This window comes from Ziziphus jujuba, chromosome 5, assembly GCF_031755915.1.
Source record: "Ziziphus jujuba cultivar Dongzao chromosome 5, ASM3175591v1".
NCBI lineage: Eukaryota > Viridiplantae > Streptophyta > Magnoliopsida > Rosales > Rhamnaceae > Ziziphus > Ziziphus jujuba.
The window spans coordinates 8,236,445-8,254,817 of record NC_083383.1 but is presented as its reverse complement, the minus strand read 5'-3'; the positions used below and the strand labels follow the sequence as shown (position 1 = coordinate 8,254,817).

General features: G+C 34.3%; 3 protein-coding genes across 13 annotated transcripts; 2 read left to right on the top strand and 1 right to left on the bottom strand.

The window, feature by feature from the left end:
* The first annotated feature begins 211 nt into the window (after positions 1–211).
* LOC107420175 (J domain-containing protein required for chloroplast accumulation response 1) lies at positions 212–5,300 on the top strand. Of its 5 annotated transcripts, none has more exons than XM_048475982.2 (10): positions 212–980; positions 1,331–2,178; positions 2,254–2,666; positions 2,764–2,866; positions 3,262–3,329; positions 3,624–3,689; positions 3,780–3,857; positions 4,030–4,221; positions 4,413–4,445; positions 4,656–5,300. In XM_048475982.2, the coding sequence occupies exons 1-10, from the start codon at positions 550–552 to the stop codon at positions 4,662–4,664; spliced, it is 2,241 nt and encodes a 746-aa protein (XP_048331939.2). In that variant the 5' UTR covers positions 212–549; the 3' UTR covers positions 4,665–5,300. The 5 variants fall into 5 exon arrangements, with proteins under 5 accessions (XP_048331939.2, XP_048331940.2, XP_048331938.2 ...); XM_048475983.2 differs by having other exon boundaries at positions 213–980; positions 1,331–2,001; positions 2,761–2,866; XM_048475981.2 differs by having other exon boundaries at positions 214–980; positions 2,761–2,866.
* Positions 5,301–8,772: 3,472 nt separating this feature from the next.
* On the top strand, positions 8,773–12,523 carry LOC107420279 (deSI-like protein At4g17486). Of its 4 annotated transcripts, none has more exons than XM_048474995.2 (4): positions 8,773–9,415; positions 10,670–10,793; positions 11,168–11,455; positions 12,028–12,523. In XM_048474995.2, exons 1-4 carry the CDS (start codon positions 9,395–9,397, stop codon positions 12,270–12,272), a joined length of 678 nt encoding a protein of 225 aa, XP_048330952.2. In that variant the 5' UTR covers positions 8,773–9,394; the 3' UTR covers positions 12,273–12,523. The 4 variants fall into 4 exon arrangements, with proteins under 4 accessions (XP_048330952.2, XP_048330951.2, XP_015884689.3 ...); XM_048474994.2 differs by having other exon boundaries at positions 8,777–9,415; positions 10,404–10,793; XM_016029203.4 differs by having other exon boundaries at positions 8,778–9,415; positions 10,529–10,793.
* Positions 12,524–13,326: 803 nt separating this feature from the next.
* LOC107420277 (lysophospholipid acyltransferase LPEAT1) lies at positions 13,327–17,735 on the bottom strand. 4 transcript variants are annotated; one of them, XM_048474991.2, is made up of 9 exons: positions 17,001–17,735; positions 16,149–16,268; positions 15,954–15,991; positions 15,735–15,799; positions 15,047–15,115; positions 14,726–14,898; positions 14,275–14,415; positions 13,882–14,028; positions 13,327–13,505 (listed from the first exon to the last, which is right to left on the bottom strand). In XM_048474991.2, the coding sequence occupies exons 1-8, from the start codon at positions 17,511–17,513 to the stop codon at positions 13,921–13,923; spliced, it is 1,227 nt and encodes a 408-aa protein (XP_048330948.1). In that variant the 5' UTR covers positions 17,514–17,735; the 3' UTR covers positions 13,327–13,505; positions 13,882–13,920. The 4 variants fall into 4 exon arrangements, with proteins under 4 accessions (XP_048330948.1, XP_048330949.1, XP_048330947.1 ...); XM_048474992.2 differs by having other exon boundaries at positions 13,965–14,028; XM_048474990.2 differs by lacking the exon at positions 13,327–13,505 and having other exon boundaries at positions 13,614–14,028.
* Between the last annotated feature and the right edge of the window lie 638 nt (positions 17,736–18,373).

The window sequence follows — 18,373 nt, the reverse complement described above, 5'->3', positions numbered from 1 at the left end:
ACTATACTTGATTGTGTAAGTGTTTGTGATGACAGCAAAATTAATTAGGATCACAAAAACTTTGCGAATAACGGTTGCCAAGTGAACTAATGGGAAAAAGAAGGATTAGCGGTGCACATCAGAATCCGCAGGCCCAATTACCATCCGCTGTCCTTTTGGATTTTTCTACTTTATCCACAAGAATACGGATTTCCTCTCTAGGCTTGTGTGGCTTCAATTCACGTCGACACCTTCTTCGCTTTCTTATGACCCCGCTGACTCTCTGTCTGCTTCTCTTTTCCTTTTCAATGTATATTAATTCATTTCCATACACTTTGAAACTTCAAAAAAATTACCAGACAACCCAAAAAAACCTCCGTGCAACTGTTTTTCTCAAACAGCCCACTTTAATCTTCATTTATTATTATTTACGGGTTTAGGGAGACCATGATGAACGATTTTCCCGCCATTTTCCCTCTTTGAATTTTGCTGCTATTTTTCGACGTCTCTTCAGAGGAATTTTCCGGTGAAAAAACGATATTTTTTCGGCGAGTGAGTTGTTTCCGTTCGATGGGGATGACTAAATTGAAAAGCTTTTCGCAAAGAGAGGGTGCTCTTTTAGGATACAGTCCGCAGCAGAGCTCGTTGGGATCTACGCCCAGAAGCCCTTACAGAAACCCCGATGTGGATTTCGATGACGTTTTTGGGGGTCCACCGAGGAGGTCATCAATGCCAGAAATAAGGCAGAGTTTCAGCGCCGTGAATGGCGACCATGAAGCCTGGTCGGGTCTGAGTGAGAACCCAGTGTTCGGCTCCTCCCCAAGCCGAAGACGATACCCAAGCCATGACTTCTTCAACGACATATTTAGAGGCGATGAATCTGTGACTTCCACTCCAAGAGAGCAGGAAAGGGAACCAGGTTCCTGGGTTTTAAGCCCAGCCCATCCTCTGCCGCCCAAAGCCGAGCCTTTTGCCAGTTCTTCAATTTTTCCTCAGTTCAGGTTCGGATGCTCTTTTGGTTACGCGGAAATTCTTGACAGAAAATATATCTAGAATTTTTTATTTAATTAATTAATTGATTTATTTTGGCAATTATCTTTCAGTAGTTAGAATGTGTTTTGTCCGACAAGATTGGATATGTCAAAATCCTATAAAAGTTATTTGGAATACCCGAAACAAAGTTTCTGCATTTTCCATCCTATAATACGACCAGTGTGGCATTTTTTGAACATCTCTCACTCATTTAGTTCTGTATTTCTGAATGGTTATCTTTTTGTTTAAGCAATTACTGTATGCAGGAATAAATTCCGGCTTTAGTCATTTTGTTGATGTTTCATTGTTGCTTCTTTAGCCTCACACCCAAACTGAGTAGAGGAATGGGCTTGCCCACGTTTGGTTCATCTTCTCGTAGCCTGAATAAGTCCAAGGATGGTGCTTCAAATGGGATACCTTCTCCTGGTATTGCTCCTTCTAGATTCTCAAGCCAAGCTATCCATGGTATTGAGGATATGAAAAACGACACTCGATTACCTTATGGCCAAAGCCTCCTGTCTCAGGAGCTATCTCTTAGCAATAAGGAGTTTTTAAACTTGTCTGAATCTGATAAAATAGACGCAAAAGGGAATTCGGAAAAGGAATCGGAGAGTAAAGAAGATTCCACTGGTAGCCGTTTTCATTTTTCAATATATAAGTGGGCAAGCAAAGGAGCTCCTTGGGAGATACCTATTAGGGGGGGAAATAATTCAAGATTGAAAGAAAGGGTTAAAACTGAGCAACTCTCAAGAAGTAATGGAATTGTAGATGATGAAAGTATGGCAAGGGGATCATCGAAACCTGCTGTGCATGATGCTTCCTCCAATGATCTTCTATTTCTAGATGCTAAGTCCTCCAGGTTTGAACACTGCAAACCAGAAAATGATTTGCATCTTATAGAACTCTCCTTGGATGAAGAAATAAAATGTCAAAGTAGTGAAGAAGCCCTTGGATCAGAAAGACTCAGCAGCCTTCAAAGTGCTGTCAAAGGTGATCCTTGTTATAACATCTTGTGCGATACAAATGAACATATGAAATCTAGTTCCACACTTGAAAGAGGTTTGCATGGAAAAATAGAGAAAAAAATTTATGTGAGTACAGAAGATGCTCAAAAGACTAAGCTGAAACCTCTACATTCCCTGTTCTCTGATGATGATTTTGAACAAGGTAAGTTGTGTTCAAGATTGCAGTTTTGGGGCTCATGTACCTCCTCTAAGGCTGGTCTTATTTTCTTATATGCAGGCAGTGATGAAGTTGCTAAAATAGGAATTAAAGAGGAAAGCATAGCTCAAAACACTGAAAATTCATCTGCAGTTGTTGATGATGGCGAAACGGTAAAGAAACAGGATGGGAAAGGAACTTCCTTTGTAAGTTCTGTAGTGAATAAAAGTAGTTTACAGAGTTCACCAATGAAGTCCAAAGAGAATCAAGGGAGAACAAAAGTTAAGGGAAAGGTCAAAGAATTTGTTAAATTTTTCAACCAAGAAACTTCACCGAAAACAAAAGTTGGTTTTCGCTATCAACGTCAGAACTCTAAACAGAAGGAAAAAAGCACTTCTGTAGGAGGTAATGAAGAGAGTACTAGCAACATTAAAACAGATGAGAAACGGCAGACGACAGACGTTAATAATAAGCTGCCAGATGCTTCTATTATGGTACTCATTGTGTTTTCAGTCCACTCAAACTAAAATTTCAGTTATTATAGTTTTGGTGGTTGGAAAATCATATTATTCTTTTAATCATTCTTAGAAGGATGAAGAGCTCAAAAGGTCAGCGAAAGGACATGCTTCTGTAAAGACTGCAAGCTATATCTTTAACAAAACGTTTGGAATAGACAGCTCTGCATCTAATACTGGTTAGTTCTTCTGAACTTATAACAATATTTGATTAAAAACTCTGGGCTAGGCATGCCCTATGAAGTACAATATTTTCGAAAGACAATGCTGAGCTAGATTATTTTTATTTTTTTCATTTCATCCTCTATCATCAGCTTAAGGCTAATGTAAACATTAAGGTTGGACAAATTTCATAATCGATATTCGACCATTTTCTATGCTCTCTTTTCCTGTTGAGTCCACCATAATTAGCTCCCACATCGGGTAAAAATATGTCAGGAATGATTCACTTGTTACTTTACCAGTCCATTTGATTTTACCATATACTTAAAAGGGATTTAATCTTATTTCTATTAATGCTATGTGATTATTCAGAAATAAAATATACAACGCATAATAAATTGGTTTTTGTTAGGTTCGTCTCCTCATGACTCTAAAGCTGCAGTCGGAGAAACAGATGAATCCTTCCATGGGAACTTCCAGGTGTTTGATTTTTCTAGTCAATTTTCGAATTGTCTTCAAATCTTTATTCAATTTTATTTAACTTTTTTAAAACCAAGGCAGAAAAAGAAAAAAAAGGAAAAAAAATCTATCTAGTTCATCAAATTGTCTGATTAAGGTAAATGAGTTCCCATGTCAATTATCTATTAGCATATAGATTTGGGCAATATTACCAAACTAAAGTCATATTCTGAGCCATGCTATACTAAGTTCCATAGAAGGCTTTTTCTTCTGTTGTATATGCTAATGAACTAGTTTACCTACACTAACTAACAGATAAAAGAATTACCTCTGGGCGAGAATGAACTGCCACGAGCTAGCAACAATGATGAAGAAATACGGGTAATATACAAAATATATAGATGAAGTATTATAGATATTTATTTTTGCGAGCTGTTATATGCATACTTAAAATTCACATTGTATATGCAGGCTATAGATGCTAAAATACGACAGTGGAAGAAAGGAAAGGAAGGAAACATACGCTCGCTGCTATCAACTTTACAATTTGTGAGTATTAATGAACTTCTTACAATTTGAAGAAATGACAAAACTCCATTGCACTGTTTTGACTTTATTGCAGCCTGTAATATGAATTTTGTCCATTATTTTTGTGATTTCAAATTGGAATATGTTGTACTTGGAAAGATAATTGCTTAGCATAACTGGTAATCTTCATGAGGTCCATGGAATGCAGGTACTTTGGGCCGAGAGCGGCTGGAAGCCTGTACCCCTTGTTGATATAATTGAAGGAAATTCAGTGAAAAGAGCATATCAAAGGGCTCTACTCTGTTTACACCCAGATAAGCTACAACAAAAAGGTGCAGCTTCCCATCAAAAATACATGGCAGAGAAAGTTTTTGATTGTTTGCAGGTAATTTATATAATATTGTTTAATTTCTGCCTTTTTCTAATTTCCTTTTTCAAAGAAATTTTCTCCACTACTCGCTCAGAGTTTGTCTGTTCCATTCTCTGAACTTATCTATATTGGCGATAAAATTTTATTGTTTTGGGTCTTCTCTATAGACTATGAATTGTGAAACTTTATTTTCCTTTTGCATACAGGAAGCATGGGACTATTTCAACTCACTGGGTTCGGTATGAAAATTCAATGCTCTGTCTCTCAACTCAAAGTAAAAAAATAATTCGAAATACACGTTGAAAAACCCATGTTGTTGATTATTTAAAATCATCCTGGTTGTGAATATTTTATATACGAACAGCTGATTGAACAAGACATTAAAATTAAGTTTTATACCAGAAATGTTGTTTCTGAAAAACTCTGTTCTGAATTTCCATTCCATTCAGGTTGAATGATTGGTTTTGTGGATAAGAGTCTACACTGGTTTCTTGCAAGCTGTGATGAAAAATAATGGACACTTGGTATAATGCCTTTGGACAAGTTCTACACTGTCCTGCTGCCGAGGCATGGGCGCTGCTAGAGCCTGTTTGGTTGGACCTTGGGACGTCCAAAAAGGTTTGTAAAAATGGTCTAATCTAATGCAGGTAACCGTGGTAGACGTGTCCAAAGTGGGTTCCACTATTGACATTATCATGATCTATGTGAAGCAGCTATGGACCAAAAACATGGGATTGTTCCTTCGGTATCAAACTTCGGGTTTGAAGTTTTTGGACCCTCCTTTTTGTCATTTTATTGTGGAAGGTAGAAGTTGGGACCTTGGTGAATATTTTCTATGCTTTAGATCCTTTGAATTCAAATATTGTAGCAACTAGCCACTATATACAAACCCTTTTCGATTTATGACCCAAAAAAGCTTCTAAAGGTAGAGTACGGTCCTGAAAGCTTGAGTAACGTTTACTACAGCAGGAAAGATATCATCTGTGATCTGTCTATGGCAGCTCAGCTCCCTCTTGTGGTTAAATCAGTGACTAAAAAACGCAATGATAAGAATGTGTGAAGAAGAGGTACAAATATTCTTCTTCATTTTTGAACTTCTTATCCATTCACAGCTGTAAACTTTGAATTGAATTCTGTCAAAATTATATTGAATTGGGTTTCAGATAAAAAGCACTTTATTCCATCGGGGAAAAAAAAAAAAAAAAAACTTTTTTTTAAGAATAGTGATAAAGCGGCAATTATTGATTGGAGCGTAATTGGATCCGAGGCATAATCAAGTATAAAGTGGTTAAAAAGATAGATTTTAGAATAATTTACTAAAGATTATTTTAATTCTCATATAAAATCTGGAATTTCAACCACATTGAAACTACCGACTGTCTGTCCGTTGAGCAAAAAATAAATATATAACCAAATAAATTTTCGACCTTTTTTATTACGGTATTTATTAAAAAAATTTATTAAAATTTTGATATTCATAATTTAATAATTTTTAAATAATTTATCTATCATATATATATATATATAAAATAATATTAATTTAATACTATTAAATCTATTATATAATTTATTATCAAAATTTTGATCATATATTATTTATCAAAATTTTAATAAAAAAATTAACAAACATTGCTCATAAAAAAAAATATATATATATATATATATATATATATTTTTATCACTGTGACCAAAAGGTTGAAGATTAACGGGTCCTACTTCGTTTTACCCAAAAAAATAAAGGTCCCTCTTGCGAAGAGCTTTTGTCTCTGAGCGATCATCGACTGTTTAGAGCGCGTGGCAAATTGATCGGAAGGTTCGTCCCCCATGGACCATCTTTAAGGATGGTTGTCGTTTTTCTTGAGGTATTTCATTGCCACGAGACTCCATTATTGAATTACTCCTAATTTATATACTCTTACTTAGGGAAAAAAAAAAAAAAAAAGGTCTTTTATATATATATATATAAATTCAAAGTTTTGGCCAAAATATTAAAGTCAAACTATATCTGCAATTAATTCTTGTCAATTCGAGTCTCTTATTCGTTTGTAGCCCAGCCTTAGCAGACACAGAAAGACAAAAAGCAAACTGTATGATTATTACAGGAGTTAAATGTAAAAGTGGGGGTAGGTTGGGCAATGAACGATGCCAAGCGCATATGTTCTTGTACTATTATAAATGATTTGAAATTAAACCTTTCAATTTCAAATTTTAAGTTTAGTAATTATTGTGTTGAATTATGGGAGGAATATATATATATATATTTTTTGAATTTGTTCTTTTGCTTAGCCGCCATTTTACGTGCAATGTGACCGGTTCTCTTTATTTTAATTCAACAAGTATGCATCTAGGAAACCAATAATGTAGACAATAATAATAATAAAAAGAACCAAATAGAGTTGAAATTTATCGATTATTAAAACCTAAATATTGATACCTTTTTTTTTTTGAAAAAAAATAGCAAATGACAAATGGTACCCTTCTACGGAAAACTGTTTACATAACTGTTATAGACAACACATGTGGGTCATAATTTTCACCTCAATCCCATCCTACCAATAGCAACAAAAAAGAATACAATTTTTTTGTCCAGCAAAAAACCAAGAAACCAAAAAAGTAAAGGTCCAATTGAAACCCAACCCCACACTTGTGAAGGACCCCCACCCCCGCCCCTCCCCTTACTCTTTGTGTCGTGCACATAATTCCCGCCCTCCCCTTTCCATTTGTGTCGTGCACATAATATTTACCTTTGACATTTGATCTCATTGTTTTTTTGGAAAAATTTGAAATTAATTTTAAAAGCTTAAATTCCTTAAAAAAATACTATATACATCTTCATCTTTTTTATGTTATATGTTTGGTTTAATACTATAGCTTTTAAAAAACCAAAAAAAAAAATGCTATTTATATTATTTGTAATCAATTATCAATAAAATTTGTATATTCAATGATAATTTAAAAGATTTATTTTTACAGTTTAATATAAAAAATAATAGAAATAAACATCTCAATTAAAATTTACTTTAATATAATAAATAGTAATATTAAAAAAATATATATATATATATATATGTCTATTCTCTTTTATCATTTTATTCCAAAGTTCCTTTTAATATACTGTCACATTTAACTCAAGGGAAAATATAATACTTTTATGTAGAGTTTACGGATAATTTATTTAATCATTGTAGAACATTGAAAATAATAATAAATCAATAATTTTATTTTGCACATAATAACTAAAAATAACACCAGATCGATGAATGTATCCATCTAGCATTGATAAATTGGTAGTAAAAGTAAATAATAATAACAACATACAGAAATAGTCTCCCCTGTACGTCTTTGCATCTTTATATACATATATATATATATATATAAAATATTATTGGTGGCCGACATTAATGAATATTGGGATTCTTCGGGAGCAAAATTAAACCAAACACAGCACAAGATGCCCATGAAGGCCTTAAAAGCGGTTGGCAGAGGCAGCTGTGTTTTTCTGCAAGTTAGAGTTGGCATTTTTTATTTATTTTTTTGGCAATTGTTTTTCACTCTATAATTTATATTACACTTCCATATCATCATGTTGACTTTATGTGGATATTTAAATGTAATGAATCTCATTTTGTCATATTATTCCCAATATCATGATCCTCTTTTTCCATTTTGTCTTATATTCTGCCACTTTTTATCCCAAACACAACATGAACCTTGAGATGTGTGGTTTTTTTTTTTTCCTCTCTCTCTGTTATTCGATTAGATGATGCTAAATTTACCCAAAAAAGATTAGATGATGCTAATTAACAACAATATATGATCTTAAAGCATTTCAAGTTGCGCATTTCTATATTTTTTAAATATTAAAATAGTTATTAATATTTATATTTGTTTCCAATGAAAGTTGCATGTTGTCTTCAAAACGGCATACTCTCAAATGTCTTTTTTTTGGTGAATCATACTCTCAAAAGTCTTATTCATATTTCAATATATGCTTGTTATCAAGTCATTCTTTCCTTTTCCTTGATCAAGTAAAAGAAATGAATAAAAAAAGAGAAATATTAAGACGAGAAATTCTAATATATAAATGTTATCTAATATGCCGTTCTTAACGTAATACAAAAATTTTTGAATGGTAGGAGAAAAAAAAAAAAAAAACTTTTTTTCTATTAAGTGTCTATTCAAATTGATTGTTTGACCACATGAAAAGGACTAATTTCAAATAAATTAACAAATTAATAAATAAAGAAAAAGAGTTTTTAATTTTGTTATCTTACTCAACTAAAAGAAAACATAAAAATGTTATACCTGAACAAAATGGGTAAAATCAATCTGAAAATTTTTCCTGAGCGAGATCGGATATGTGTACAACACATAAATAATTTCACCCAAAAAAAAAAAACACATAAATAAAACAAAATGTTAAACGATAGTGACACACTAACCCACTGGATTGGGATGACTTCGAGTTCCATTTTAATTGATAATTAGGACTGAAAAGATGGTTTATTTGGCTTCCATCAATTGGGTGCTACTGCTACTACTGGGTATGCTTGCTTCTGGAAAAAAATAAAAATAAAAAAGGGGAAAAAAAGGAAATTAAAATAAAATAAAATAAAAGGGTACAAGTTAATCAGATTCCTGAATGAAATATTTTATTGTGCACAAGTTCTGTTTATTCTTTTATTTATTTATTTATTTTTGGGTAATTTGTAAAAGTTCTGTTTTTTTGGTAATTTTGTAAAAGTTCTTTTTCTTTTTTTTTTTTGGTTGCTCTGTTTATTCAGAGTAAAAGTTCTTTTGTTTGTTTTTTTTTTTTTTTTTTGGCTGGAAAAGAGTAAAAGTTCTGTTTATTCACTTGAAGAATGCTCCACGCATTATTTGTAAATTAATTTGGTGCTTGGGAAAAAGGTGGTCGTCTGTGATATTTAGCAAAAGCTGAGAGAAAAGAGAGAGAAAGAGGGGGAGAGAGAGAGAGAGAGAGAGAGAGGTTCGTCGTTTTTAACTTCCAAATTTGGGGTTATTACCTTGCTTTCATTTGTTTCTGTTTTTTGTTTTTTGTTGTGTCGGAATTTCTAAAACAGCTCATTAGAGGCACTTCCAGGCCATTTTCAGCTGCTAATATGCCTGCTCTCAGCTCTCAACCATAAGGGCATTATAATGCTAATGAAGCTGGGTTTCTTGGGCTTCAATGACCCTCTTATCTAAATCTGTAAGTTTAGCTGTTTCTCTTACCATTTTTTTTTTTTTATCTTTTTCTTTGCTTTTTTCCTTTTGATTTCCTCACCCTTTTTAGCTTCTGCTTGTTGTACCCACGAACCCATATCTTTTGCATTTCACAAGCACAGAAAGCCACCCTTTCTCTCTCTTGCTTTTTCACCCCTTTCCTTTCTTTTGTGGGTTTTCTGTTTAATAAATGTTCTTTGGGTCTATTTGGTTGCTGAGATTGAGAAGCACCAGAATTTAAACAAGAAAATTGAATCTTAGAAGGGTTTTGAGGTTTCAAGTGGCTGTTGTGGTTCTTCAAGCTCCAAATCCCAACATAAATTTTTTTCCTCTTCAATGCGATATTTGTTAGTTACATATTTCTGTTCTACTGGTTTCTAATTTGCAAATAGTTTCAAGTAGATCTGATATAAATTATTCGGAGTCTGTAATTTTAGCTGATCCTGTTACTTAAACACCTATCAAAATCGTTTCTTTCGAAGATGCCCGTGCAGTAACAGACTAGGAATTTGGTAATTGTGTGGCTTATATGGATTTGTTGGTACGCGGAATTTGTCTTTGGGGGTAAAACCCCCTGGACTTTGAGTTTAGTCTCTTCGGTCAAGACGATTAGTCGTGTTGAAAGTGTAAGTTTTTTTTTTTTTTTTTTTTTTTTTTTTGCCTCCTACTTATCGTATAATGGCAATCTGGTTATTATTCTTGAACAGAAATGGTGAATTTCCTTTCTCCTAATGATTTATATATCGAACACATAACAGGTTAATTAACAGAACGTATCATTGTTGGTTGTTAACGTAAATTCAGTCATTATACATGTTTAAGGAATTCCGATTTTGATAGTTTAATCTTCCAATTTGCCAACCCGATTTAGTTGTAATAAAAATATTTTAAAAATTTTTAGTTAGACTTACTTTTCATGCCCCTTCCTACCCTTCGCCTACAATGCAATTTCTAACTAGTAACTACGACTTTAGGAATGCAGTCAACCTATGATGATTTCTAACGTGTTAACAAGTCTGCGAGTATATGATTTATAATTCTTGAGCTACAATCATCTTTGTCTTGGGAAAATGCTTTAGTTGTTACCCATACGCCTCAGGTTGGAATTTGGCATTGACCGACAAGATCAGCTGGTAATACACTTTTGAAAAACATGAAATTTGGATTAAAGAAGGGATGGAAATCTGTAGTTCCTCTTCGATTGAGAGGCAAATCAGCTACTCGGTTTTGTATGTTTCAGAAAGCAAAGTCAGCTAGTTATGGCCCAGGCAAAGCACCAGTTTTTCTCAATGTGTATGACTTGACGCCCATGAATGGATATGTGTATTGGGCAGGTCTTGGTATTTTTCATTCTGGCGTGGAAGGTATACTCACATACTTTTCATTCTTATTATAATTTGCCAAATTCTATACTGTATTGATTGTAGGATTATGAAATTTTGATGTTTACCTTGAATCTCTTTTGCCGAATGGTAAGTACATATATGTAAATTCCTTCTGCCCATCCATCTTCACTAACTTGATGGTGGCTTCTGAATGAAACTTGATTCTCTGAATGCAATTACAGAGAGTTTCTAATTTCTGAGGAGCAGTTATTGGACATTGAATTGCATATTAACAGCTTGATTCCATGGAAGTAGTATTCAATATGACCAAGTTGCTCTTTTCTTTTCAAAAAGTGCATCTAGTTTCTGAATTAATTTTAGATGTTGTAATAGTCCTACATACAATTTCGCAGTTCATGGTGTCGAATATGCGTTTGGGGCACATGACTATCCTACAAGTGGTGTTTTTGAAGTTGAACCTCGTCAATGCCCAGGCTTTAAGTTCAGGAAGTCAATATTCATTGGGAACACATGCTTGGATCCAGTTCAGGTTAGGGACTTCATGGAGCGCCAGTCTGCAAGCTACAATGGTGATATGTATCACCTGATTGTCAAGAACTGTAATCATTTTTGCAGGGACATTTGTTACAAGCTAACTGGGAAATCAATTCCGAAATGGGTAAACCGACTGGCAAAAATAGGTACTTTTTCCTCATCCAACTGTTTTACCATATATTGTGAAGAAATTTTACACTGAATATATATATATATATATTTTGGTAACATTGCCTGCTCATCAGGTACACTAATAAGGCTCAGCTACATGTTTTGTGTTATAATCTGTTCTTGCTGTAGAGCTCAGTTCATCTTTAATGCCAGCTTGAGTGAGATATATACCATTTTGTAACTTTTCAAAATCAGCAATAAGCTTTCCATGATAGCCTTGTAAAATTGCATACCATATTGAATTTCAGTTTAGTGTACAAGAAAAGGTGATTTTCTTTCTAAAACTTGGTGCTCTGATGGAATAGTTGGTGGTTGAGGATGTATATACAACTCAAGGGTGGAATAGTTATTGAATATTTAGATCAAATTGCTTGAATGAACTACACCGAGTTAAGGATGAATTGAACTACTAATCACAATTAACGATTCAGATACAAGTTATAAACTACTGGTCATTTGCTGATCTGGATGTCTTCCCTTGAATGCTTTTGGTTGTAAAACACGCCATGTGTACCTTATTTGTAAACCTTGTTCCTTTTTATGGTAGGTTCAATTTGCAACTGCATACTTCCTGAAGCTCTGAAGATTTCTGCTGTACAACACGATCCAAATTGTCAACCTTATGATAGCGAGAAGAGGAGCCTGAGAAGCACTTTCAGATGCTTGTCTTCCATATCAATGCGGCAGAAGCAATTATCAACATCGTCGTTGCTTCTGCAATCGCCGCTGAAAGGCTGCTTACCCCCATGGGAATTGAGAAGGTCAAGCAATGGTTCATTAAAGGAAAGGTGAAAAAAGTGTAGGAAGGGAAGGTTTGTTTTTTGCATCCATGGATGTGTCTTATGATGAAGACCAACCTCCACAAGCTTAATGAGGAAAAAACTTTGTAAAGTATTTGTGAGTGAATCTGCACTTGGAATTGGAAGGCTGTCATCCTTCAAATTGTTTTTCTTCTTATCAGGTTTCTGGAGTGAAGCGTCTCTCATTGTTTAGCAATGCTCTACTGTCAAAATCTACGAAGAAGCTAATCATTTCTCCTCTCATATTTTTAACCCTCATTTCTTTTTAATCCATTTTTTGAAAAAAAAAAATTGGTTTAATTTTTGTGTAGGCAAGCCAAGTATACGTGGCAAGGCCTTACGTGTAAATGGTGATGTCAGCCTGGTTTTCTAATATAATCGTGATCATGGACCTCGTGCTTTCCGTGTGGAGAACCCAGAGTTCCCATTCGGTACGACAGCTTGTCTTTGCTTAGCCGTGTGTTTGATAAAATATCCAATTATCGAGTATGAAAATTGTAACACTTACAAGCGACCACAACAACAGAAGGTGGAAAAGGAATCATTGGATGTTTAATGTATTAACTTTTTCTGTTTAAATCTAATAAAATAACTTATTTTTTTTTTAAAAAAAAAAGACACTAAAGTGAAATATGTATTTTATTACTCAAAAATAAATTTCAAAACTATGCGAACAAATATCGTGTCCGTAAATACAGCAAAACAAAAGCTCATTTCAAATTTTAAAATAATTCTCATCTACACGTGAAAACGTTATGGGGATTGATATCTTTTTGACGCTTCAGGTACGATCAAGGGCAATAGCTTTAAAAGAAAAAAATTTAAAATTAAATACATTGAAGCAAACTAAAAATGGAAAGCATGGATGGCAAGCCAAGTTATTATTTCAAAATGGGATAGATAAACTATCAGGACCTTCAATAAACCAATGAAATGGGAAATAATAATAACAAATGTCTATTTTAGGTAAGGCAATTTAAAAAAAATGGCCACAGAAAAAAATAGTAGTCACTTTAAACTCCACATCCCTACTCCAAGAACACAAATCAGATAAATACTCTTTGTCAACTGATTGGATCAAAAAGAATTACTTGTTCTCAACATGATTCTTATAATATATATATATATATATATATAAATTTTTTTTTTTTTCATTTTCAATAAATGATAGAATCATACAACGAATATACAGAGGCGAATCCGAGTTAGCATTGACCTAACAAACCTGCAGGAACACCAAAGAGATAATTCAGATTTACATATGCAAAAATGTTAGTCCAAAAGGGTTTCAACATAGTGAGAATCAGAAACACCACAAAAAAAGATATTATAAAATAATAATAATAATAATACCCTTTAATTGAAAATTAAAAAACCATATTAAAAAAAATGTATTTTTTATGTTTGACGCATTGACAACAGATATCCACCATCATATGGAAATTACTGTATTTTAATGGCCTAACTTTTCCATAGACAAGTCAAATTACATGGTGAGAATCGCCCACCAGTTTCAATATATAGTCAGTGGGGAAGTCATAACCACCCCACACTGGTTGTGCACCATTTAACAAATAACAACGTAAACTAAGAAACTCAACTGCGACTAGATATCATTTGGGAGCTTGGCCATCTAATTATCAATCGTCTTTCTGATGCAAAACACTAGGCAGGCTATTATTACCATTGAGAGCAGCATGATAAATTCGCTTCTCAGCCAGTCCAATATCTGACATTACCAAATTACCCTGCAGAAAAAAAGAAAACCAACGTTTTAAGTACGCCCAATAGATTCTTAATGTAGTAACAGTTACCTTTCGAGGGATTTAAGATGGTAGAGAAAATGAAAATGCATATTAAAAAACACAGATGATTTTGAAATCTTATTTAATATCGAATGGAAACAATTAGTACTGCTTCCAAGCAAGAACATTACTGTAAATTAATTGATTCTCCAAACTTTAATTATCATATACTATAAGAAAAATGCACACCTCACTAGCCATCAACCTTCTGACGTTATTAGCATAAAGTTTTGGATCATCTTTTTCTTGTTGTGTAGGGTAGTAGATAGGTAATCGAACCACCTCCAGGTGATTTACAAATTGACATAAAAGAAAAATCACATGGCGCACCTGCAAATAAATACAATTGAGTAAAACTAGAGGAGGAAGCTAAAATACTACTGACTATGACCTTCAAGTCTTCCTTAGTTTGACAGACATTTAGAGTGTCATTACTAGAAATCTCAAGCAGGCAGTTTTTACAAAACTTACACTTACATGAGCCCTACTGCCTATTATACCCAGGCCAAGCCCATCAGACATTAAAAACTTAATCACATAATCCATAATTAATAAACCACCAATTTCCTAAACTTTTATATTTAGAGGTCATCACACTTTAACTGGGACAATGGTATTTATTAGCATGAAACTTCTTAACTTTACAGAAACATGATTTAATTTGTAGAGACATGCGCACCCCAGATATCGAGTCCCATGCTGGACTAAATCTCTGATATGGATATCTCAGGATTAGAGGAAGCACCGGAGCTTTTGCCAAAAAAGCACCTGTCTTAAATGGAAGGAGATAGTCTCCGTTTGTAGTTGTTCCTTCTGCAGTCAAAACAAGATAAATTAAACAACAATATTCAGTAGCATAAGAAATGCATGACAAATCAAAACGCTTCACCTGTTCATATATGGAGTACAAAATATTTTCAATTTGGTTGACAAATCTAATTAAATATCAACATAAATTTACCTGGAAAAAGCATCATTATGGGAGCAGACTTATTCTGATGAGCTTCTTTAACTCTTTCAGTCACAACACCTGCAACATAAAAGAGAATTAATATCTCTTGAGTAAATGAATAAACACTATATATTTGAGACCAAAGGACCTTTTTTTTTCTATCATACACAAGGAAACAAACAGGGTAAGATAAAATGCGCAAGAAGAACATATAGCAAGGTTTTGTCAAATTTGGCTTTATAAGTGTTTACAGTTAATGCAACAGAAAGCTATCTGTAGTCTCTGCTGTTTACAGTTAATGCAAGAGAAAGCTATCCATAGTCTCTGCTGTTTGGCATCCCATTAGAATTGACTAGTCTTCCTCTTAAAATAAATATTTTTTTTTTTTAAAAAAAAAAAAAAAAGGGAGAAGAAAGAACTAACTAGGCTTCCAATCTAGTTACGATCATATAAATTCACACGTCAAAACAGCTGCTGCTCAACCATAATTTTCAGCTTGAGCACTATATTTGAGGAGATACACAACATGCATATTATAATGATTTAAATAGAGTTCCTGAGAATTATATCAAAACACTTGGGAACAAAAAAAAACTATTAAGAAGAACAACAAAATAACAAATTTGAACATCACCCATATTCAGAATTACTTTTAAATATAATACAAATAGCATTTCAGTTGTATAATATACTGTACCTGCAACACCCTTAAAATCAGATGCCTTTGACTCCCGTTGAACATAGACACAACCAAGGCATTTACTGTCAAGAAATATAGATCAGCATTTAAATTTCCTTCTCAGCCATTCAAATACATTTATACAACATTGGAACATACCTAACAGGAAAACCTAGAGAGTTCTAGAAATATACAATGGTCAAAATTAATAGGACATATTCATATGCATTTACCAACCTTATAAGCCCCACCAGAGGAATCCTAGCCACTGATCTCTGCACCAAAAAATCCAGGATACAATTCAGAAATAAGAGCAGAAATGAGTTAGTGAAGACCCCAATCTACACATAGATACATTGACATTTGATAAAATTATAATCTGAAGTTACTGTTTCATACTAAATAATTCTGCAGTCTGAGAAGTAAACTAACCTTAGCAACAAAGCTTGGAAAAGAGGAAGACATATGATACAAGATATCAACATACGACACATGATTAGATATAATAGCCCCAGGTCTTTCAGCTTCTTCAGACTGACCTCTGCCGTCATTCTGACCATAAAAAGTATGTACAAAATAATAGTTAGCAAAAAGAGAACTACTACAAGAATCTCTACAAAATAAATCAACAAGTAAATTAATAATGAAAATAATAATGGTTGTTCTATCTGCTCAACAGTCCCACCTCCGCAGGGAGGAATCCACCCTGGGAGCAACCCTCCGAATGAGGGTTGTGCACAAAATACTTCACAAACTCGAGCAAGTAGGATTAGCCTCATTTTAAAATTTCACACAAGAAATCCAAAAGACCCCTTGTGTACATAATTTGAATACTCCTACTAATACGTTAAGCTAAAATGCTTAATCCATTCCACTCCCTCATCATAAAGGCAGTACATAAGGTAACGGTGAATGACAAAGCACGTGCAGCAAACTTTAAATATGCAGAAACTAACTTAAGGATCTAAGGAGATGAGCCAAACATATAGTTCCAGCAAATTTATACTACACCCTTTACATACTCCAATTGCTAATAAGTAAAATCAATAAAGACAAGTTTTCCACTTTAACATTATGGAAATAAGTCAAATTTTACTGATGTGAAACTTGTAGGAGTAAGTCAAATTTTGTTATACATATACCAAGAGCATGAGAGAATACGACGTTATATTTTCTAGTATAGTCGGATTAGATTCTTTTCGATTATATGAATTAATCCTGATTTCCAACTTGTAAGCAAGAATGGTATAAAATATAACTGGAAACTCAACTAGTGTTCAATACCTCAGTTCTGGACTTGGATTCAGTATGCGGAACCCGATGGGTCTCGCTGATCCAATAAAAGCCCAACACGAACAGCATGACCCTAGAAAGAGACCGCCCACACTGTACGATAACAGCTCTCCTCCATCCACCCATGTGGGCATAATCCTCCTGGTCCTGGTCATCTTCCCTGTTCGGAGTTGAGAACAACGTGAAGATCCTACAAATCAAGTAGTAGAACAGCAAAATGGTCATCCCAACCACTACCCGAATCGGCACCAGAGTTATCAGTGCCAATCCCAGCAGGACTTTCTCCTTCGTCGGCAGCTCGCCGCATCCCATGGTGCCGTACGCATCGCGGCGGACATACGCTGCGAATTTCTTCTCGAGCTCCTCGATGCTCTCTGACGGTGTGGGAAAGGAATCGGACTTGAGGAGTGGACGGTCGTCTTTGGTGGATCCTTCCTCATGGATCGGCTCGACCGATTGGGGCTTGGCGGGTTTGGAATTGAGGTCTTTGAGCTCCGACTCCATTATTGGTTTGAAGAAAAAAAAGAAAAAGCTGGGGAATTAGGTTTTTTTCTTTATTTTTTACTGGATTGCCATGTTACTTGTTTGGGTGAGCCTTTGTGAGATTCTAACAGAGAGACACAGAGAAAGGTTTTAGTTAGGAAGTGCTCCTTCTGGCATCTGATGGATCTGGAATAAAGCGTCGTCATGACCCGTGAGGATTGCGGGTACTGGTGGGAGTGAAAATCTCCCAAATCCTTAAAATACGGCCCCCACCATATAAGTGTAGGGATCTGTGGTGTAGGGCCCAGAGGATCTAATTCGCGTAGCCGTTGGATTTATATTTGCAAGCTGGTGCTGGATTACTATAGAACCGTTAGATCTTAGTGCGTCTACAAGGCGTACTATGAGACAAACAAGCAATGGCAGCGGATAAACATCATCCTTGTTTCACTATCTTTACGCAGTTAGATAATTAATAGAATATAAATTCAACGGCCAATAGATTTCTCTTTCTCTACAGAGAGACAGATGGACAATCTCTAGTTTTCCTTAAGTCAGTTACTGGCCTATTTAGGAAAGTAAATCCGTAAAATAGTTTTGAAGATAGTTTTACAACCAGCCACTGAAAGCCATAAAATGATGTTTCTTTTATCTTTTAGCATTCTCTGGAGAATTTTCAAGGTATTTTTTGAGAAGTTTATTTTGGTTTTAAAAAAAAAAAAAAAAAAAAAAATTATCTTCATGTTTTTTCTCCCTCTTTTTTCTTTATTTTTTGGCTGGCATCTTATTGACTGATAATAATTTATTTACAAGACTGATAGAAGGCCCGGGCCTCTGTCCGATTTTAAGTACACGTTTCACCCTTATCATATTACATATGT